We start from the raw sequence: 24,455 nt of genomic DNA, 5'->3' as shown, positions 1-24,455 counted from the left end.
GTCTGAAGTCGCACAAGATGCTAATTATTCTTGTGTACTCCAGGATTTGTTTATGCTGGCTCAAGCAGTGCATCCATCCAAGCCAAACGAGTTTCGTTTTGCCACTATAGTTCTGAGTGCTGGTGGATGAAGAAAATAGTTTCTTTGTCTTTCTGATTACTTCTATGTGATGTTGTTGACGTTGTTTCTGGCTTAAAACCAATTGGAAAGGAAGCATGACCTGAATTGGCTAGGGTTAGCATTCTTTTACTTTGCATAAGCCCTGGTGTTACATCATAGAGAGTACGACTTAATTTTAAACTCAGAAAGCACCTAAGCACATTTAAGTTCCATTGACTTCAAAGGGTATAAAGATGACTTGCTCAGATTTAAAGTTTGTATTTTAAATTACATACAGATGGCCAAGTCAGCATGGCCTCAAAGGTAGTATTACTAACATTTAAAAAAAAAAAAAAAAAAAAAAAAGCTACAAGTGCCAGAGGGAGTGTAAGGTAAACAGATAAAACACGGGATAGATAAAACTCATGAGCCAATTCTTAATGAAATGTGTGAATGAACTGTAGGGGCAGAAACACTGAAAAGGACACATGCTTTGTGATTATGAGGGGAAAAAAAAAGAGTGATTATCGAGTTTAAGGAGTAAAGTTGTACTGTCAGTCAGTTGCTAAAAACACTCATTCAAGAGGTAAGGATGAAAAACTTGATAAGAGTAAGTTGTCTGCGGGAAGAGGCACTTCTCAGCAGACTGTGGGATACAGCTGGAAAGAATGCTACTCTCATAGTTCCTACTCCTATGTAAGTGTCCCTTACCCTAAGGTAAGGCTAAATGAAGTCAGATATATTAGTCTAGGAGTCAAGAGTCACTAAAGGAACCAAAGTAATTAGTCCATTTTGAAGTAACTGGAAAAAGTGACAAACCAAGGTTAGACACAAAGTATTAAGCAGACAAGGGATTAATTAGAACAAATGCAAATACTTGTGGTCTAGATTTTGCAACTGACTTAATAACTTCAGACTCTGCTGGGAAGAAATAAACATTTTTAGGATTAAATTCCTCTGAACTCTGTTAGGTGTCTGCTTTAGAAATATATGAATTTAAACATGGGGCAGCAGTGCACCCTTATGGAGATGAGGTTTACCTGTATACGGTGCTGCATTAGCAACCTGGTAGATCAAGGGAAGCAGCTATTTGGCACTTTTGAGGCTACATCTGGGCTCCATTTCTGAGCTCCTTAGCATTATGCCATCAAAATGACATAGTTGTGATGAGACATATTGCAAACAAGTATAGTAACTGACTTAAAAGAAGCTGGTTAATCAGCAGACTTATGATTCCCTTAAAATTTTCATAGAAAATATTATCTTTGCCTATTTCTTAAAATAGTCTAAACTTTCTTGAACTACTCATCCAAAGCTTCTACCAAGTCTTAACCTATTTACAAGATATATGTAGTAGAGTGGTTAGAGCCAAACTGAACTTTCATGTCTGTTATTAATGCTTTTGTTACAGGATGTGTTGGAGTTTGGGATAACATCACCTGTTGGCGTCCTGCAAAGATTGGAGAGACTGTCACTGTCCCTTGCCCAAAAGTATTTAGTCTTTTTTCTGGCAAACCAGGTATTTCATTTTAGGGTTTATTTTTGCTGCCTGCACTTTAGTATTTGATAAAATAATATGTTTAAAATGTTTACTTGCAGTTTACAGGTTTTACTTTTGTAAAGAGTTAAAAGAGTAAATTTTTAACAAAGCTATTCATGATACATTGTGAAAAAAACAAATAATTGTCTTTGTGGTCCATATGGTATTCTTTGAGGAGCTAAACATACATTCTGATACTGCTCATCAAGGCTGAAGACATTGTTTGCTTTTTCTGACCTGTTTATGTTAATTATTAATGCAGCTGAGCCTAACAGACCTCTTTAACAGTTGCCAACGGGTCACATGCAGGTTGTTCCTTTTGTGCTTTTTATGCTCCTTTTATACTGTTTTTTAGTGAAACTTGAAAGGAGCTCCTCAGTTGTCTCTTCAGATTGCTGAGACCTGTTTTAAGTCCACGATCTTCTGCACAATCTTGTTGATATCATGCCATATTGCAGTTTAATTTTGTACTTTGCCTTGTCAGTGGGTTTTTAAAAATAGATCATGGAATTATAGCTTTTCATATATGTATCTCAAAATGCAGAAGGAAAATTCTTATCCTTGTTGCCCATGTGAGAAATCTTTGTCATGATGAACTATGCAAAACTTACCACAGTGATTTAATTATGTCTTCTAAATCTGTCTGTGGAGCCCTTTTCTAAAAATAAAACTTTGTACAGAAAGACTGACTTGGGATATGAATAAAATGCCTTTATTCTGAAAACTGCTGATTAAGTCTTTTTCCAGTAAAAAGCAGACAAATAAAGCAATTTACAGATGAGCAAAGGTTTTCATTCCTGGAGCTGGTGAATCTTGATTAGTTTATCACGGACAGTCTAAACAGTTTATAAAGGAGCAAGTATGTGTAATCTTGACAAAATCTTGTGAAATCTATAAAAGTATTGAAATTACTCAATAGAAAATACTATGTTGGCATAAGACAAGGCAAAATAATAAATATCAAAAGTTCTTAATATGAATTAAATCACACTGCTTCTCTTTGCCAAAAGCTAGAGCATGCTTACTCTCTATGTAAAGTTTGGACATTTGATATTTAACAACTCTTAGTATCTTATATTACAGTAATATTTTCTTTTTCCTATCTAAACTCTTCCCAATATTTTAAACTCTATCTCACTTGGGCATCAGGACAGAAAGGTCATTTCCTTTTTATCATTTGCCATAATTTGTCTTATACACAGCTTTTTTCATAGCCACCTGTTTACTGTTTGCTTGTGGAGCTAATAGGGGGATTTTTTTAGAGGTGCCTGTTCAGTTAAGAGGTCTTTTAAAGTCTTGTCATTCTGTAATTTCAGAGAAGGAAGACAGCAAACATCTTGTATGGATGATTCAATTATGGCCTAATTAAGTATCTCAGCACCTTTATAATTTGTTTATGTTCCACAATACATTGTTTATTTAATTTGTATACAGAACATTGCAACTTCACTTGATTCTTATAGCAGGAAATTGTCAAAATATCTTTAAATGAGAAATCTAAATCTTTTTATTTATCCAAACTAGTGAGATGTATTTTTTTTTTTTTTCCTGGGAGGAAATTTAAATTCTTCTACAAAAATATCTGGAGTACTTTGTTATTCATAGAATTCTTCCAAGTCACGTGTAGACTTTTTAAATACCAACAATTCTTTAAATGATTTCTTAATTTAAACTGGGAATTTAAAAAAAATAGTTGTCATCTCATCTTTACAGCTTTTGGAGAACTGGCTCTTAATTTCTTCTGTGATGATCAGAATTACAGTTTAAGCATACCACACAATTCTCTGCTGAACATTTAATGACTTCATCTTAAATGACTGTTCACTATAAAAGCAGTCATATTATCCTGTAGTGCTTCTGTATTACATGACAATGTACATATATGAATATCAGGTAGTTAATCAGTGAAGTTTCATATTAAAATGTATGTGTCAAGTAACATTATAGATTTTAAGTGAGGTTGTTATCTGAAATATTAATTGCATAGGAAGATGGTACAGAAATAAACAATGCCTTCCATAGAACATGGCCTAACTGTGTTTAAGTTAGATGGCCTTACAATACTTACAGAAGAAAATACTATAGCATATTGCGTACATAGTCTTTTTCTTGCAAAAATGGCTTTGACGTAGTTTGTGGTTCTGTTAACATGTTCCTCTGCTCTGCCTGATCAGAGAATCTTCATGTACTTTTAAAGTGAAGACTCTTCAGAATGTATAAATAGGTTACATTTACTTTAAAAAATGTCATGTCTATGCCAAACTACAGAAGTGGTTCTGTGGTTTGAGAAGATGCTGTGGGTTGAGGTCAAGGTCTAGTTATAAGCTAGAGAGATTTTGTAGTTTGCCGGTCAACCCTTTGTAGGATATTTACAACTTTCAGCTGAAGACTTTATACAAAGAAGAAATTCCAGTAACCAATGAGCAAGATAAAAATCACAAAGATTTTAGTTTGGAGTGTATATAAACACATTTAGTTATTTTGGGACAACGCTGATCTGTGACACGTAAAATTGTTCCTGGGTGATGGAAAACAGACATCTCCATATCATTTAAAGACCAGTAGTAACCTCCAAACCACAGCAATATGTTGTTATAAATTCAAGCATCATAGATAAAAAAAAATTGCTCTAGGAAAGGTGAAGGGAAGTAGCTCAAGATTTAACATTGTAAGGATGTTATAATAATTTTAATGACTGTTTTTTACTTTGACATCGGACTCTTCAGTTTTCTATTGAAGCTGTTCTGTATTATATACACATTAGTACATATTCGTTAGAATAAGGAGTAGTATCATGGGTTGCCCCAATTTCATTTGAGTGATTTTACAAGGGAAAAGAATCAACTTCTCAGTTCCAATCAAAAGCTTATTTTGAAATAAACTGTTCAAAATTACTTTCCAACTATACTTGCACATTTCCCGTACCTTCCATAACTACATTGTTTCAGTGCTTGGTTCGAAGTATGAGATATGTATTTATTTCATTGTTCTTCAACCTATCAGCAAATTTGGCCTTTAGAATGCATTACCAACCCTACCAAAATTTGCTGTAGCAGTAATTTTTCACCTTAAGAACTTTATTTATAGAATAATATTATAATAATATATAATATAATATATTATAAAATATATATAATATAATAATATAGAATAATATTAGAATATTTAAGAACTTTAATAACTCATAAGTTCAATTGTTACTGCCTTCTCAAGAAAGCTTAAATAGGAGTTTAGAACAACTCTCACTTGAATTTCTTTTCTATCAGATTACCTTATCTACAAATTAGCCCTTTTATAGAGCAAGCTGAAATGCTCCATCCAGTATACTTTAGACAAAATAAATTTCAGACTTTTGCAGATGTTACGGAAATAGCTATTATACCAGAGAAGAAGCCTGCAATCACAGCTTGGAATTGTTTCTGTTTTCTTCAGTGCAAAGGCAACTCAGAACAACATTAAAAGCCAAAGTAAAATTAATGAAGAGCACATGAGAGGAAATGGCTGAGTATGCAGGAGAGCTAGGAAATAGAGCACATTGACAGCATATTTACAGAAGATGACAACGTTAGATTGGTTAACAGTTCATTGATGAGTAGACTTTTGAATCCTTCTGATTTAAACTCTCAAATTTTGCTTTACAGGAAATATTAGCAAAAATTGTACGAGTAATGGATGGTCAGATATTTTTCCTGACATCTTAAGTACTTGTGGATATAATGACTATGAGGATGAGTATAAGGTAGGAAAAACATTCTTTCTATTCATTTAGATGCTGGTGTTCAAAAGAGCTATGAAATATAGTCTGCTTCCAAATAACTCACATTTTGCTCAATCAGAATTAATGGAAATCTGTAGATGTTTTTGGTAACATCAATTGCCATATGCTTGGATTGCAAAGGTCATATAAGACAAAAACAGAAATGTAGAACTCATTAACCTCTTGAAACTCAAAACTATAAGCAGGTGTTAATTTCAGTAATGGGTCTGTATTTCTGATACCGCAGTGTTACTGGGCTTGTGCACAGTGTATTTTGCATTGTGTTATTTCTAGATATTTCTATTAAAACAAACCCTAAAACAGTAATAATCTGTTGATAATATATGCACCACTTGACTGCTTGTGTGTAAGTTATCAGATTTACATTGGACTTCAAATTGCATTAGTAAGTAGAAATGGTTCAAAAAGCTATTGAGATATCATAAATATAGCAAAAATGGAAACCTTAATTTGTTCAGTTTGTAAAAATATTCCTTGTTTTCTGTTGTTGAGGGTAGTGCTTTTTCCATGACGTTTTACCTACTTTCTATCAGTTGTCTGCTGAGACTAGCAGTGCAAGATTTTGTTTACAGGCGTGAGCTCACAGTGTCAGTAGAACTTTTGTTATCATGAACAGATGAAGTCATCTCATGAATACTTTGCTGGTTGTTTTTTCCTGAATTGTAGTATGTGTGGAACAACTCTAGCAGACCTCTTCCAGCTGTTTTGCAGAGGTGTGCTGGTTTCTAGCTAAGACATAAAGTTCTTGTCATCACTTTCTGTATTTAAAAGCCCTTCCATCACTATAGTTGAAAACAGGTAATAAAGAAAATGGTTCTGGATGGCTTTACCATCCTTTCTGTATACACGTTCCAAAATATCAGTGTCATCTGATTGCTTGGGAACACACACACGTTACTGCTAAAACAGCTGTTTTAAACACTATCATCAACTGAAACATTGTCACATAGTGGCAAAATTGGTCAAGACTTAAAAAAATCAAATTAACAAATGATATTATTTCAAGTAGTGAGATGTACTTAATTAGCAGAAGAAGGAAGTAGTATAAATAGAAACAGTTCTTGTTTGATGTATTTAATAATAATTTGAAGTAGTAATTTGAAATGCAAGTTGACTGTACTTGCAGGAATTAACCTAGAGAAACTGGAAATAGGAAGTAGTAGTGACATTTGAATAAGCGTGATAAAGAGCAAATAATAAACCAAAAAGGATAAAAATCAGACGAAATATGGAAAGCAGGTAACGAAAAAAATATTAATAGCACAATAGAGAGAATATCCTAGATATCTACCATAGATACTATACGACATGAGTGCATAGCAAGTTGCAGGGATGGAAAGTGGAAAATGCATTTCAAGCAACATGGCCTGAGGGTCCTTGTCCTCTTTTTTCACGTAACGGTGTCATTGCTCTGAGAATATTCTTTGCCTGAATATCATAAGCTGGTTATTTTGGTGAGGCATGGCAATAACTCTTTTTTAACCTCAATTTGACAAGTCAAAAATAAAAATTTATACAACAGTGCTGGCTTGCCACATGGTAAGTCGTTCCTGTGCAAATACTATATTTTAATGCAAATATGCAATTGTCTTAGGGTTGTTTGGTTGGTTTTGGTAGCTAAAGAAAGGATGAAATTATCGGAATAATCTGAAAAGGGAAACAGAAAAGCATGTGTTTAAATCCATCTCTTTGTGGGAGAAAATATAAATAATGAAAATATCTTTCAGTAGATTTCAGAGATTTCAGGAGGCATTCAAATGCCATCTGTTACACAGAAAGGAGATGTTTTCTTCTATTTGAGTCTTAGAGCTCAGTAGTAGCACCTCAAAACAAAACGTTTTTCCTCAACATTAGTCAGCATAGTTCATTTACATTTGACCTAGAATTTCAACAAAAAGAGTTAAAAATGAAATCCTAAGTCTTCAGGTACAAAATACTTTGGAGACAAAAATTTCATGTGACAATATGATTTGCAGGCAATGTATGAGGTTACTCTGAGTTACGGTGACTAAGGACATAATATTTTAGGAAAGGTGACAAAATACTTTTCTTATAGTTTTATTTTATTATTGTATTTAATTGTCTTAAATTTTCTTTTGTATGCTTTCTCTGAAGAAAATGTTTGCAGAGGAGGTAGAAACTCTCTTTGCAGTTTGCTGCCCGTTACTTCACTGCTGAATGAGTTTCCACTAAATATCCAATTAAGTATTTATTCTGTATTTTTATGGTCTTTTAGGATATGGACTTATATCTCTAACTTCAAAAGATGTATGTATATTTCTATACATGTGTGTGTAAAGTATGTATATTTCCATACATATTTTATATTTATTTAAATATGTGTGTATGTATGCACACACACATGTATATGTATCTCCAGATATGCTCCTGTTTGGAGCAATGATGAATTTTATGGAAGAGGTTGAGAGAAAGACATTGGCGAACAAATATTGAAGAGGTGATTAATTCATAGGTACCAAATTTTTAGACTGAAAATGCACTGAAATGAGAAAGTTTAAATAAGATACTGAAAGCAGGTCACCCATTATTTCTCTGCCAAGTTCACTGATACTGTTCAGGGTATGAAAAATTTCACTGTTTCCACAGCTTTCATTGATTTTACTCAGAGTTAAAACATTCAATTTTTATTCCATGTCAAATGGTATTTTAGCAGGTTCTATAAAAAGAAAATATTTGCATAACATTTTGAAATTAACAATAAGTTGCTGATACAGAATCCTTAAATATAATGTTTTATTTGATATTAGATCTTAGTTTAGTAGTCTTCAGTGCTTGTCTGTATTTATAGACTACTTTGACAAGTGTGACTGAACAATTGTTGTCATCACATCAAATTGTGTATTTAAACCTTTATTATATACTATATACTTCCAATCTCATTCCTATAAGAAAATTAAATGCTGCTGACCTTCAAGATCATGTTTTAGCTTCATCCCAGTCATTCGAATAAGTATCTTTTTCTTTTTCCTTGTGTATTTCTGTTGAGCTCATGGCGTCACAATGGCAAAATGAGTGAATTGATTTGACCATGCTAGAAAAATATGTCAAGGTGTGTTAACCCAACCCAAGTCTTGCTGCAACCTTTTCTTTCATGTGGACGTATTTTGACATCTTTTATCTAGACTCATGAGTATTAGCTGTCCTCATAGGGTATTAGACTCTCTGTCTGCGTTACTAACACAAGGCAAGATGCATGGTGAATGTAAAGGACTGCAATATGTACACTTTATTTAAGGTAATGACTGGGTCAGCCAATACAGCTTTATCTAATCTTAGTCTGAATTGGCCCAAGGTTTATTAAATCACACACCGTACAATAAATACAAGTCACAGGCTATGTGATTTGAATACTTGGGTCATATGAAGACATATTCATGAAGAGAAAGATCCTCAGTGCTATTATACATGAGGATACTGTTGCTGCTTGTGCATAAGTGGAAACATTGTTGGTGAAAGAAATATCCTCTTGTTTGGCAAGTTTCCTGAAGCAACTACTCTTAGGCTGTTGTCATAATATCCTAGGTGTGCTCCTCGAGGTACACAACCCAAGACAGCTGGAGTCATGGCAGCAAGGTCAGGTTTGTCTGACTCGGACAAACTCTGTCTTGAATTTCTATAGCTACCTTTAGAAAACAGATTAATTACTACTATCCATGAAGTGGATCATTGCTCTAGATCATTTGTCCTGAATCTAAATTGAATGCTTCCCTCTCAAGAAAATGTAATGCAGGTTGCTGTCTACCAATGCTATTTTGTGTGCCTGTGAGTCATGCTATTGTTATTTACATTACATTCTGCATTTTTCATTACTTTTTCATAAGATGTAATTAAGAGATCGGTATTCCTTAAAATAAATACAAAATTTTTTTCCATTGGCTTCAAGTGAGAAGGACTGGGCTTGAATATAATCTGATATTCTCTCCTGTGGGAGTACAGTGGGAATTTAATTTATTAATTGCAGATTGCCCACAGACTCTGCAAAATGTCTGTACATACTGAGAAAGTTCACATTCACAGGTACACATATACTGGTATATATTTACACAGGAAAGTAATGAGGTTTTTGCGTTGTTAAAATTGTCATCTCTCCTTTATGATTTGAACTTTGAATAAGATGATATTCTTATTAAACAGCTAAAATTAATCTCTATTTTTAGTAGGTACTTTAAGCATTGCTGTTTTCTTCTTTTCTTGGATGATACTTAGGCTTAAAGTGAACTGAAAGAGAACCATGTTGAAAAAGGAATATCATTAATTTGTTATATAAAGATTGTTAAATACTGAGGAATACAAATTTTGTTAGATATATTTTTAGTAAATTCTGTTCTGTGCCATGCCATCAAAAAATGTGTGCCTAATAAGAAATAAGCAAATTGTACATAACATATCATCCATTTCTTTATTTCAGTATATATTTGCACTCATATTAAGTGCTACAAGTGTTTAGAAATGGCTACTGTGCTGTTGAAGTTAATTTTACAAAAGGAATGAGCTTTTTTTTTTATATAATATTCACATTTACATTTGCTGATTTCAGTATTTCTAATGCACTGAACTAGTTTACTAGGCCCAAACAATTTTATATTGATTGTGCAGTTTAAGGTTTTCTGATACATTCTTCCAATATCAATATTTGTATATTATGGAATGTACTCTGACATGTATATTATAAAAATGTGAGAGCTCATATTTTAATATAATTGCAAATATCACATCTGTGAATACTAAACTCTTACGTACAGTATTACAGGAATATACTAGACCCCAGAATAAACAAAATAGAGTCATCTGTGATGATCATACTTTAGTAGTGATATTTTAGTAGTTATATTTTTTAGTATATTTTTTGATGAAATAAGTGGGGAGGTTTGTGTTCATCTTTTATGTCAAGGGTAATATCTGGTCAATAGTGAAACTCCTTTGGATAAAGAATCCAGTCCTGTGCTTCACTCGACGTGTTTTGTCCTTTAGCACAAAATTACCCTCTCACCCCTAGAGGTCCTTCCAAACCAAGGCTGACGTGGAAAGGTCCCCTGGGTAAATGTAACCTTTCCCAGGAAGTTTCTGCACTGTCTCTGTTCTATAAGCAAACAGAATACTTCTGTCTCCTAAACTTAATAAAAATAACATGAAACTAACTTTAAAGGAAGCATTAGCAGAAAAAGTTGTCCATTCTAAGTAAATAAAACAAAACAGTGCGTAAGAACAAATCTTAGCAAAAATGTATCGAAAGTTACACAAATTACACAAATTTGTAATAAAACTATTTTTATGTGTAGTGTTTTCATATACTTGTAAAACCTATTAAAATTAGTTAGCCAAAAAAAAAAGTTTAAACTTTTTAGCATTAGGTCTTTATTGTCTAGAAAATAGACATAATGTAAATGTTTCCATACAATTGTGAAAATCATAAGCTACTGATTTTTGTAGTGCCTAACCACCAACTGAGTTGGTTTACTGGTTGTAATTTGAGTACTTTCTTCAAAACATGAAGAGTAAATTGTTGAATTTCAGTTTTGGAATCAGTATTGCTCAAATAACCATGTGAATATTTTGCAAGGCCACCTATTCTTAATCACGTTGCAAAAATACTATTTTTGTTACACATGCAGAAATTTTCATGTCATTTCAATATCATAATTGTCATTTCAAATTCATATGCATGCTTTAAATCAGTTTATGATTTGAATAGAGTTACAAATTCTAAAGGGGGATTGATATTTTCTCTTTGTTAATATCTTTTAAAAATATATATATATAATTTAGTTTTAAATTCTGGTTTGGTCAGTCTATATATATACCTTCTTTGTACTCATTTTACTCCTGTTGGTCTAATTTTTTTATTAAGTCTAGAGATTAAGCTGAAGTTTAACTATGGCAGACTATGGTTGACACAAAATAGTTAATAAGGAATAAAATATGCCCAGATTACATGAAAGAGATTAATTTTCACGTGTTACCGGATTTTGTATCATTTTGTCTGTTTTGCAGTAATACAATATGAATAGTCTGTTTCTAAATTGTACAACATAAAATACAGAGTAGTGACAAATATTTAATAGCTATATCTAGGTCAGTATTAATCTAAAGTAATTTCTTTTTCTGTATTTCAACTGCCACAACACAATGTGGAATTTCATCCTGTTTTTTTTTTAATATTTATTAAATACATAATTTCAAAACATCATTTGCCTTATTTATTTATTGCTGAGTCTGTAAGAGTTATATAGGCCTTACAGACATAGTAAGACACTTCTATTTACTCTCATACAGAAAATTTAAGGAGTATGATTACATCCATTCTGATAGTGAATCTGGTAAAGTACTTCATGCTAATCAGCTAAGTATTTCGGTTGTTTTTGCAAATCTTAACACACAAATTGAAATAATTATAAATTTCGAAATAATGGATTCAAGATCTATTAGCATTAACTTAGCTTTGCAATACTTTGAGAAGCAGGGTTATCTTTTGATCAGTAGAAAATCATATAATACCCGACGAGTAAAATGGCCTGAAAGAAGGAATGTGCTTATTCGCCACATTTTCAAGCTTGGAATAGATTTACCTAAAAATCTGTGCATTGTGTGCTAGTATGTTGTATGACAAAATCATTTTGATTGTGTAATTGTTCCTTATTTGCTTGTACTTAGTTTGAACAAAATGGCCATGGTCAGTGTTATGGCAATGTCAAAGTACTCTTGGCTGATTAGCTGTCTGCTCCTTCAATATTGACTTATACCTCCATGTAGCTATTTCGTGTTTGCTCATTTGGCAGGTGGATGGCCAGCAGATAGATTCAGTCCTACTGGCACTGAAAGCTAAACTAAAAGTACACAGAATTCTTGTTTTAGTTTTAGTCAGACTTTTTGTTGTAGGGGTTGTGTGTGTGTATAGAATTCCAGAAACATTATTTTAAATAATGTGTGTTTTTTTCTTCTGCAGAAAGACATCCTCTTCCTACTGGGTAGAAGTGACAGGAGTCATTTTACATCCAAGCTGCCTGACAGTTACTGTTAAGCTCAGAGTATGTAGCTAGAGGCGAAATTAGAGGCACAATTACATCAGTGTGGTTGGACAACTGATGTTTTGCTAGAAAGTTCATGTGGGGTTTCATCCTTTCTTCATTTAATAATTCTGAACTCAGATACAAGTAAGATAAGTCCCATTTCAAAAGATTTGGTCAAAGGAGTTTCTCTGAAATAGAATATATGCAGATTTTTCAAGACAGTACAGAGGTAACTTCTATCAGAGAAATTCTGATAGAAGAATGAAACAAGTCCAGCTTTATCTTTGGGCATGTTTCAATCAACCCAACACTATTTAGACTGGATAGAAGGAAGAAATCTTTTACCACGAGAGTGGTGAGACATGGGAACAGGCTGCCCAGAGAAGTTGTGGATGACCCATCATGGGAAGTGTTCAAGGTCAGGTTGGATGGTTTTCAGTGTTGAGAAACCTGTTCTAGTGAAAGATGTTTGTGCCCATGGAAGGGGAGTTGGACTAGGTGATTTTCAAGGTCCCCTCCAACCCAAACCATTCTAAGACTCTTAGATTCTATGATTAGAACAGCAGCTACTTTCTTTACACCAAATTAAAAAACACTCTCTTATTATAGTCTAATGGCTGAAAAATATTTAAAGTAACGTTTTCAGTTCTGTATTCTCAACACCTGTCGTGTAAATTTGTTCATAGACTGCAAAGACTTTTCTAAGTTTATGCAGCTGAATGCAATTTATATACAAACATCCACAATTGGTGTTATTACACAATAGTCCAGCTCCCAGCTTGAATTATGGGGTTTTACTAGGCCTGACAAGATGAAGGACCTTTCAACTTTCAAATAATATGAATACAGTGAATATAATTGATATAGTTCCATCTGCTTTGACAGGTGACTTGTAGTGTGTAAATGGAGGGCATGGGGAGAATGTCAATATAATGGCTCAGATATTTCTTGCTATAGAATCGTCTACGAAATTTCATAGAATCAAAGAATCATTTACTTTGGAAAAGACCTCTAAGATCATCAAGTCCAACTGTTAACCCAGCACTGCCAAGTCTACCACTAAACCATGTCCCTAAGCACCACATGTACATGTATTTTGAATACCTCCAGGGATTGTGACTCAACTGGGCAACCTGTCACAGTGCCTCACAACTCTTTCAGTGCAGACATTTTTACTAATATCCAATCTAAACCTCCCTTGGCACAACTCAGGGCCATTTCCTCTTGTCCTATCACTTGTTGCCTGGAAGAAGAGACCAACCCCACCCCACTACAACCTCCTTTGAGGTAGTTGTAGAGGGCAATAAGGTCTCCTCTGAGCCTCCTTTCTCTAGGCTAAACAACTCCAGTTCCCTCATCCGCTCCTCATAAGACTTATTCTCTAGACCCTTCGTTAGCTTCCTTGTCTTTCTTTGGACATGCTCCAGCACCTTGATGTCCTTTGCGTAGTGAGGGGCCCAAAACTGAACACAGTATTCACTGTGTGGCCTCACCAGAGCTGAGTGCAGGGGGACAATTTCTTCCTGAGTTGCTGCTGCTGGCCACACCATTTCTGATACAAGCTAGGATGCTGTTGGCCCTCTTGGCCACCTGAGCACACTGCTGGCTATCGACCAATACCCCCAGGTCCCTTTCTTCGAGGCGGCTTTCCAGACACTCTGTCCCAGCCTGCAGCGTTGCATGGGGTTGTTGAGTCCCAAGTGCACTTAGCCATGTTGAACCTCATACAGTTGGCCTCGGCCCATTGATCCATCCTGTCCAGATCCCTTTGCAGAGCCTTCCTGCCCTCAAGCAGATCAACACTATTTCATCTGCAAACTTATCCCTATCTTCCAGTTCAGGGGGCTGGGTAACAAGAGAACAACTGGTCTTACTACTAAAGTCTGAGGCAAAGAAGGCATTAAGTAGCTCAGCCTTCTCCTCTTCTCTTGTCACTGTGTTTCCCCCCACATCCAATAATTGCTTGAGATTCTCCTTAGTCCTCCTTTTCTTATTTATCTATTTATAAAAATGTTTCTTATTGTCCTTAACAACAGAAGTCATATTGAGCTTAAGTTGGAATTTGGTCCTTTTAATTTTCTCCCTGCACAGCCTGATGACATCTTTGTGGTCCTCCTGAGTAGCCCTCCCCTTCTTCCAATTTCAAAAACTTTTTTTTTTTTTTTTTTTCTTTCCGAGCTTTAGCCAAAGCTCTCTGTTCAGCCAGGCCGGTCTTCTTCCCTTCTGGCTCATCTTTCAGCACATGGGGACAGCCTTCTCCTGTGCGTTTAGGAGTTCCTTCTTTAAGAGTGTCCAGCTTTCCTGGACTCCTCTGCCCTTCAGGAGTGCCTCCCAAGGCCAATTCTCCCTCCCCCCTACCAATTTTCCAAGAAATTTCTAAGGACTGAGATCACCTCAGTAACAAGTTGATAATAGCTGAATCAGAAGAGAACTGGAGTAAAGGACATGGGAATCCTGTTTTGCCTTCAGGGGTTTTGTGGACCATTCACTGTTTGCTTTAGCAGATTATTTACTACTGACTTTGGAAATTCACTATTTAAATAACAGTAATGTCAGAAATGGACACATTTGTGTTGAATTCTGAGACAGCCTGTAAATCCATTTAAATTGCTTTCATTCTCTTTCAATGTGCATAAACAATTTTAATAGGAACATCCTTCATTTTTTTCTTACTATATTATTGTTTTTGCCCATTCATTTAATGCGTTTGCAAAATTACAGCAGCCAAAGTTGGGTAACATGGCAACATGATAGCAGATCATAGTCTGGACCAGCCAGCTGACAGCAGACCTGAAAGGAACAATTTGTACATTTAACCAAGAGCACCCAGGGGTTATGAATTAGATATCAACTCTCCAGGAAATTATGGAAATATTACTGTGGACAGCTCAGTCAAGAACTCCATACAGTGGAGTTTACTTCATTGGTAAAAACAGAAGATAGAATTTTATTCCTAAGGTAAGGAGGCCATGAGGCAAAAAATACCTTTCAATGATATTATTCTCTCACTATCTACCTATTTAAGTTTAGATTCACATCTCAGAAAATAGAGGGCACAAGTCAGAAAGGCAAGTTATATGATGAGTTAATAAGAGGCAACATAGCTTTAAGACATTGATTGTAAGATACAAAATGTGTTAGAGAAGGGATTTTAACTTTTGTTAAAGTTTTTATCAAAACTTTTCTTTGCACAAATGCAACATAGGGGTGCTATTAAGGAGGAACAAATTTGAAATGGACATCCTGTGGTTTTTTTTTTGACTTGCTCTAAAATCATTCTGCAGTGTTGTCTTCTGCAAGATGCACTTTAAGAGAAAAGGACAGGATATGTTGAACAAAAATAACATCTGCAGATTATCATATCTAGAATTGGGATGTGTTCATGTTCTCTGTGTGAAGAACTCTGCTCATTTTAGATCTGTTGAGAATGACAAGTCCTTTCACTGATGTCTTACTCTGAATAAATGTAAATAGTAACAGAAGAAAGGAATTAAAAAGATGGGATCTCAAACTCTGGCTATGCTTTCATCAGTTAAACTGTAGTTTTGAACTAAGTTGAATTGAAGAACATTGTCTTTAATTTGATTTAAATCAGGTTTACTTGAACTACCTTAGTATCTAACCAATTTATAAAATATACATAATATATGTGCACACAGCTGTATATACATATTAAAGTTCCTATATGTTGTAAGAATGGTGCAACAGAATATTAAAATCCATAATTTTTATATATTTCTATTTCAAAAGATTATTTAAAGCATACCTTAATCAGTAGCTTCTGACACCTGATCTGTAGGTAAATTTCCTTTCAAAAATGTCTCCTCTCTCACTTCTCTGTAATATCTGCGTACCAAACACTACTGTTTTCTTTTTCATTATTTCAGTAACTTTGAGATACATGCTCGTTTTGTTACATGCTGGCATCGCTATAGGATTGTGTGTAGTTACCAAAAATAATAATATAATGGCTGGTAACATAAGGACACATCACAAAACTGATATTTCTGAATAGTAAGCAAAAAAATACACACTTTTATGTGGCTAAGATTTAAAACTCTGACAAACTTCATCTGATTACATTGTACAATGTACGCACCTGCATTTATTCCAGACAGCCCATGACTTCTGTACTGTCAAAGTAGACCAAGTCTTTGGAGCCTGGATGCAAATAATTTCCTCCTAATTTCTTTGAATCATCATGAGCACAGTGAAGAACATGAATCATAGCATAGAAGAGTCTGTTCTCCTCCACTGACTCCCTCTCTCTCAGGAGAGAGAATGACTAGTTCTGTTGAGCTGCCTACCTTTTAGAAGGATTAGATACCATCATTATATGGATTAAGCTAAAGGAGACCTACGTTATTCATTTTACCTAGTCACTGGTAGTTACTTGAATTTTTTTTTAAGAATATTAGGGTTGTCGCTTTCATGATATTATTACTGAGAAAACGTGATATCTGAAATTCTGTGGGAGTTGAACCTCAGTTGCAAAAACTTCCAAACAGAGGCAAAAACAAGTGCTAAACTTCATATGATGGCCTTTAAAAAAAGATAGGAGAAGGAAAAAAAAAAAAAAGAATAAAGGAAAAAAATCTTAAATAAAGAGCCAAAGTTGTGTAATACTTTTACTGCCTGTTGGAAGGCCAACAAAGTCAGTGGAGAAACTCCTGAGATAGAGTCATATTGACTAAATGTAGACACCTATCATCTGCATCTGCTCTAGTCTTTCTAGGTTCCCTTTGTACTTAATGAAGAAGTAGGTGTTTTTACTTCACTGTCCCTCCAAATTATTTTAGATGTCTCTTGTAGGACAAGATGAATAACACTGCTGCTTCTATTCCTAGGTTATAATAAGAAAATTGGTACCTAGTTCAGATGAACTCACCTCTGTAAAATTCAGCAGCTTAAGTGCATCTGTTGCATTCAACAGATGTAACAGTAACAGATGAATTAGTGCATCTGTTACTTCACTGTACTATCCTGCACTTTATTCTAACTTATTTCGAGGAAGTAAACAGAAACTGTACATTCCTGGGCATGGAAAACATTTACAGGGAAGTGAAATTGCTTTTCCTAAGATCGACTTTACAGGGATCTCCAAAAAAAATTATGCCATAAAAAAAAAAAAGAATCTAAGTTGAATTGCATAAAGCAGAGAAATTTCAGTGTTTTTACTCAGTGTAATGGAATCCCTTATGATTCCAAGAACAGGGAAAGGAAAAGATATATTGAGTTCAAATTGTTCTTGACATGGAGTAATTCAGAACATATAAGCAGAATTGAGGGTTTCCCATGGGAACAGTGGTCTGACTGCAATTTCCCAATAATGAGTTCTGGTCCAGAATCATTCCTATAAACTTCTTGGTGCATGCCATCTAAGGAGTGGAGTGACCTTGGGTCATTCGTGTCTGTAAATCAGTTGATTCTGTGTTCTTTATTTATGCAAGTGTACAAGGTTCTCTGTCCAGAGCAGCAATGAAGGAAAGAAACGAATGTAGGACCAGTGCAAGTCATTCTGAAGTGAAGATGGGCAAAGATATGGAAAAAGTGAGCAAAGGCAATGCAGACTAAACATAGATATAAATGTGATATACTTGGCACCAAACAATTTACATATTTCCCAAGCAAATACTTCCAAGCCAAGACAAAAATTAAGGAGAATATACTATCTCTCTCTAGATCTGGTATGCTTAGGCCTTTTAAAATGTTACTAACATCATAAAAATGCAATACATAGATGAGAATTAGATGGTGACACAAGTGGTGTCTGTTTTATAAGCAATGGACTTGTTGAATAGCAAATATTGCATCAGGAGAAGTGGTCTGAAGACAAGAGATCTGTTCTTTTCCATTCAAAATAGAACTCAAATGTGAAAAGTTTCACTGTACATGGTAGCTTTTTTTTTTTTTTTTTTTTTTTTTAATCTGGTGGAAACTGACTATGTTCAGAACATCAGATCTTGTCCTGGAACAAGTTTCTTATGTCTTTCAGTCTTGTCCACATCTGCACAGTCAACCACATTGAATTCTTTCCAGTCATTTACATAAGCTTACTTACCATGTATTTTAAAATCTGGAAGGCTGAAATTCAACTTGCAAATCAGAATTCCTAAAGTTAGATATTTATTTGAGATGTAGCTGACTAATCACTAGTGTGTGGAAACAGGGCTTGATGTGTTTGCCTAAACATAGACATCTAGCATCATTTTATACACCACTCCCATTCCAGCTAAGAGGCCTTTGTCATATCTGCCATGCAGATATCTTAGATGCCATGGGGCATCTCAAGAGGTACTAGTTGACTACATTTAGGCAAGTACATACTTAATTACGTTGGTGGGATTGTGCTGACCAAAAGGTAATGTCTACTTAAGAATGAACTGAATGTCTCTCTTGACTGCATTTTTTTTTTCAGGTCTTGTTTCTGTAATCAGTATCTCTGGCTGCAGAAGGAGAGCTAGTATGTGTGTTGCTATGAAAGTCAAAAAAGCTGGGTAAACATGATGACAACATTAAATATTGCAAGTGGGACTGTGGCAGATGAGACTAGATCTCCATGTGTGAGATTATCAAATGTGATAATCCTTTGTGTCAATTATTAGTAAAAGATGTTATGACTCATTTTTGAGAAATTAATGTTATATTCAGTGCCAGGCAGAAGTCAAATACTTGAGTAATAGGTTCTCAAAAAAGTGAAATGTTCAAGAATAGCTACTTCCTACCGTTGAAAGGAAGTGTGTAAGCTGAAATTACTTCTCATAGTTGCTGAACTATTTGATCTCTCAAGTAAATGCTGGATAAGTAGTCACTAGCAACAGAATTATATAAACAGAATTGCTAGTATCTTTATTGTAAGTACATGTATTTTATTAATTCAAATATTCTTATGGTTCCTTACATCAAAATAGCAATGAAAAGTGCATGCTGTCTACCTAGGCTTTAGTAAAGCTTTTGACAGTTTCTCACATCATTTTCCCAGAGTAACTGGCTGCTCATGGCTTGGACAGATGTATACTTTGCTGGGTAAAGAACTTTGGCCAGGCCCACAGAGTGAATGAGTTAAATCTAGTTGCAGATCTGTCACAAGCTGTGTCCTCCAAGGCTCAGTATTGGGCCCAGTTCTCTCCGAGGCTCTACAGAGGGATCTGGATAGGATGGATCGATCGACCAAGGCCAATTTTATGAGGCTCAACAAGACATTGAGGTGCTGGAGCGTGTCCAAAGCAGGACAATGAAGCTTATGAAGGGTCTAGAGAACAAGTCTTACAAGGGGCAGGTGAGGGAACTGGGGTCATTTATTAGCCTAGAGAAAAGGAGGCTCAGGAGAGACCTTATTGTCCTCTACAACTACCTCAAAGGAGGTTGTAGTGGGGTGGGGTTGGTCTCTTCTCCCAAGCAGCAAGTGATAGGATAAGAGGAAATGGCCTTGAGTTGTGCCAAGGGAGGTTTAGATTGGATATGAGTGAAAAATTCTGCACTGAGAGTTGTGAGGCATTGGGACAGGTTGCCCAGGGAAGTAGTTGAGTCGCAATCCCTGGAGCTATTCAAAAGACGTGTACATCTGGTGCTTAGGGACATGGTTCAGTGGTAGACTTGACAGTGCTGGGTTAACAGTTGGACTTGATGATCTTAGAGGTCTTTGCCAACCTAAATTATTCTAGGATTCTATATATTTCCAGAGTTGTTCACAGAATCTGCAGAAAAGGGGTTCAAGGCCTAATATAAATACCAGCAGTGAGAAAGTCAACACAAGAGTTTTTGAATCAAGTGAGGAGGTAAAGGAAGGTTCTATGCAGAGAGAACTAATCTTAAGTCTGGAGAATACCAGAAGACCATGGTACTTAGAGAGGTGTACATTTGAGTCAGCTGAGTAATCTGCTTAGCAGCAAATGCATGAGCTTGCATGGGCCAAACTCACAAACTTATCTTGGAGTTATTTCTGCTGCTTAGCCAGGCAGACCTAAGACTGTCTTTGGAGCAATTCTTATAACCAATTCATAGAACTACTCCGCTACTGTGCAGCAGAAAGGGACCTTACAGCTTTTTTAAGATTTTCCAGCACAGTGAGAAACCTGAATGAGAGGGAAGAAGACATTTCCACTGGGCCAGGACACAATTTACATCAGAAGTCCTGGTTTACATGATTACCTTTTGAAGACTATTAGCAAATACAATTTACAGAAAGACAATGTTTGTTTGTTTGTTTGTTTGTTTTAAAGCTACTTGGTTAAGCTTTGGTTAAGCTACTTGGTAGTTCCCAGTACAAGATGAGAGCATTTTAAAGTTGTCCCTACGTCCTCTCTTACCAGATTTTTCATGCATGCCTTTAGCACACCTGGGGAGACCCTGCCTCTACTCTGTTACAATGTGATGACTTCTGTTTAGCTGAACATCATTGTTAGTAAAAGGGTATCTCTGCTAATCTTTTTTTTTTTTTTTTTTTCTGAGAAAGAGAACAATGAAAATTTCCAGTCAGTATTTAGACAATACAGATTTATTGTCATTGCAACTTCTTTTGCAAATGACATTTATCTCCCTCAAATTTACAATATTTACATAGTGGATGTTAGGAAGTTTTGATTTAGAGACCCTTCTGATTTCTGTTTGTACGTTCTGTAGAAATGTGTTTTAATGGGGCCTCCAAATGCCAACAAGATGATAACAAATAGAACATATTGTGGTTCTGCTGTGCATTGTTTCCAAACTTTACAGCCTACATTTGCAACTCCTGATCTGCACAAGATCAGGATTTTTTTTTTTTTTCCCCAGAATACTCATGACGGGTGTATAAGGCTACCAAATTAAGTCATTTATTGGAAGATCCTTTCTTCATGATTTTGCAGAGCAGGTCAGGTTGAATAGGTGAAATAGGGTGCCCAATGTATTTGTAACATTCCTGCTGCCGTGATCTGTAGTAATTGCTGCTGAGAAACTATCACGTTATTACCATAAAATTGCCTGGAGATTGTCTGACGTTCCTTTTGCTATGACAAAAGTCAAATTAAAGAAGCACAGGACTGCTCATAAGTAGTTGTCTCCAGGCATAGTTTTTAGAGCTGTCCAAAAATGAGCCAAATTGGAGAATATAATTCTGCCATTCTAGCAGGGAATTGAAGGGCAGTTCAGAACTGATTTTGTGTGAAATTATGTTGATTTTGAAAAAAAAATTAATTTAGAATTATCCTTGAAAACTATTTTAGAAATAACTTCAAGAAACACTGAACTATTTAGAGTCCTATTTAGCAATCATGGGATTCCTGTGGAAAAAAATGATCTTTGTCAGGCATCCATCGAAGTGCAAGCTGGTAGTCTGTGGGTAGCTACACTAGTCCTTGTGAGGCTTCTCAGTAGAAATATATCCAGTGAAGTCCATATTGACTGCTTACATAGTTACATGAAGTGCTTCCTAGACGTCCTTATAGAGACCCTACATTGTCTTAAATGTTAATATTTGCAGTATTGACACCTAATGCTAGGTGAAATAGAGTCTATAATTTATGCCTGCAGAGTCCCTAGGAAGGCAGTAGAGTTCTCCAAATATGCTGCAGACCTGTTATAGAGTCAAATCTTGGAGAGAACAATAAAATAATACTTCATCTTTTACTATTTTAACCAGTCAGGGATGCACCCCCCCCCCCCCCTTTTTTTATAGCAATATTTATTCTTCAGGATTTTAAATGAAAAACTTTCTTTCGGTCATTCTAGTCACACTGGAAACTTCAGTAAGTCTATATTTTTGTATTTAGTCTGCAGTACATGAATATTATGTAAAGCTTACAAAGCATTATAATGTCAGGACTGCTGTCAAAAAGGTCATCACGTCTTCCTTCTCTAATTAAAAAAAGAGATTTTTGTTTTCTGTGATACCTTGCATACCACTTTTAGCTCCTAACAAGCATGACAGTTGCAATGAATAGTCTTAAGAACTACTGCAGTTAATCTGTTTTCCTTGTTTTTCCCCTTTAACCACAGCTTGTAGTTCCAAGATTCTTAATTTCATTTAACACATTTCATTTAGTCTTGTTCATGATCTGTATAATGTGTGTTAAATGAATGTCCAGCTAATTTCAGCATGAATTGAAGTTGCTGAAATTGCCTCTTCACCTGGCCTTTTAAATTTCATAAAAATAAATATATTAAGTGATTTACTTTTCTTTTTGCTAACTTGGTTTATTTAAAGGTATTGCTTTCTCGCTACTTTTTACAGACACTGCTTTAGAAGCTAGGTATTATAACTGTGCAATAAATATTGAAATTCTGTCTGTTTTACATAGCACATGTACTGCTACACTGCTATAAAAAACAATTTCAGAATATTAAAAAACTCAACTGTTTTAATATTTTATTTAGCTTCAGTTGAAAACAATCTCAATCTAATGTGTTCGTTGTAAGCACAAATGAAGAAGCTGCTTAATTCTGAGGTATTTAGCATTACTCGATGTTGTCATTTAGAATGGGATTTAATGTAATACGTAGCTGGTAAATTTACACATAAGTGCAGTTAATCAACAGACTGTGTGCTTCAGTCTGCTTTTCCTCTGCTGAAAAAATTCCTTTCCAAGTTATAGCAAATAACTTAACTAAATAAGGAAAGGGTTCTTTGGGTGGCAAGTATTTGAACACATAGATTACAAAATTAATGGGATTTAGATATGTCATTAAAATTAAACTCATGTATAAATGCATTGCTAAGCACACTGGAGCAGAAGGACAGAGAGACTGTCTTTTTCGGAGATGATACATTCCTTCAAACTGTGGCTCATTCTTCATTTCAATTGTTTATGGAAGCTTTTAAATCTCATACTTTCTTTGACCTCACTGACATAGAATAATCATCTGAAATTGCACCAGTTTGTGCATCTGAGTTCTTGAGGCTGAATTTTCTGCAGATGTCAATTGGCTTGTTATGTTGGATTGCAAAAATATGATGGAATAAGGATGTAAGACATTCTCATCACATTCTGTAGAGCAAAGAATGAAAATAATGCTATTTATTTAGTCTCCAGGTCTATTTAATGGAAAATTACGTAATTTCAGTCAATTCTGCATGTCAGTAAGTGCTTTCTGCATATATATATATTTCTGTGCAGGCCAACTTCTATGTAAGGGTGAAGGCAATTTATACCCTTGGACACAGCGTATCTCTGATTGCTCTTACAACAGGAAGTATAATCCTTTGCCTTTTCAGGTATGTATTTTTCATGAGTAAATATGAACAATGGTAAGGCTGTTTTAATTGTTGTTTGATAACTCACTGCTCTGATTTTTAGAAAATGCATAATTTTTGCATTTTTTCTCAAACAGCTGACAGTAATGTGATGCTAACATGATTTTTGCTAGCACCAATCATATTAAAAATGTCAAAGCACTTAACAAATGTACAGACATCACAGCCTATGTAAAAAAGAATAGTCATTTAGGAATGGACTTATAGAGTATTTTTTCTTTGATTCTAAAAATTTATACCACAAATTGGTCTTGAAAATGAGGAGGATGCTGGTCTTAACCAGACAAGTGGGCAGCCATCCTTTTCAGAAGCTTCTGAGTTGTCTCCAGGGGTACTGTAATTGAAGGTAATCATTAATTTGTCCAAGAGAAGTAGCAAGGGTGGGTGATTGTGCTGAAGGATAGTGTTGAGTGGACAATGTTTTCCTTAGGCAGTGTTGGGAAAGGCAGTACTGTGTATTGTTTTTGCCTTATTTCTGGGAGTTTTCTGAGATGGAAAGGAATCCCCAAGTGGCAAAATAAAGAGCAAAATCTTATTATTGATGTCATAGCTTTTCTCACTTTCTCCACTTTCATGCCTTTATGTTTCACTTCTGTCTAATAGAGTAACTTTCATATTCTCCATTATTAACCTCATACAACTTTTCAGTTCCACTCTGCGCCAAGAAGAACAAGCAAATACATCTCTCAGATTAGCAGGAAAAAAAAGTACATGTAATTTGTAGAGGGCTGCATGTTTGTTTGACAGAGCCTCAGTCCTCTGATGAACAGTTCCTATGCC

The 24,455-nt window shown here is 35.1% G+C and overlaps 1 protein-coding gene across 1 annotated transcript in view; it reads left to right on the top strand.

Annotated features, from left to right (window-relative positions):
* VIPR2 (vasoactive intestinal peptide receptor 2) overlaps nt 1–24,455 on the top strand; it is a 58,271-nt gene that overhangs the window by 13,129 nt on the left and 20,687 nt on the right. Inside the window, exons 3-5 of the mRNA XM_040548105.1 lie at nt 1,511–1,618; nt 5,281–5,378; nt 23,539–23,636. Coding sequence (XP_040404039.1) covers nt 1,511–1,618; nt 5,281–5,378; nt 23,539–23,636 — 304 coding nt within the window. The remainder of the gene's footprint in view (nt 1–1,510; nt 1,619–5,280; nt 5,379–23,538; nt 23,637–24,455) is intronic.

The sequence above is a fragment of the Cygnus olor genome, chromosome 2, assembly GCF_009769625.2.
Source record: "Cygnus olor isolate bCygOlo1 chromosome 2, bCygOlo1.pri.v2, whole genome shotgun sequence".
In the NCBI taxonomy this organism is placed as follows: domain Eukaryota; kingdom Metazoa; phylum Chordata; class Aves; order Anseriformes; family Anatidae; genus Cygnus; species Cygnus olor.
This window is presented reverse-complemented; position numbering and strand designations above follow the sequence as displayed.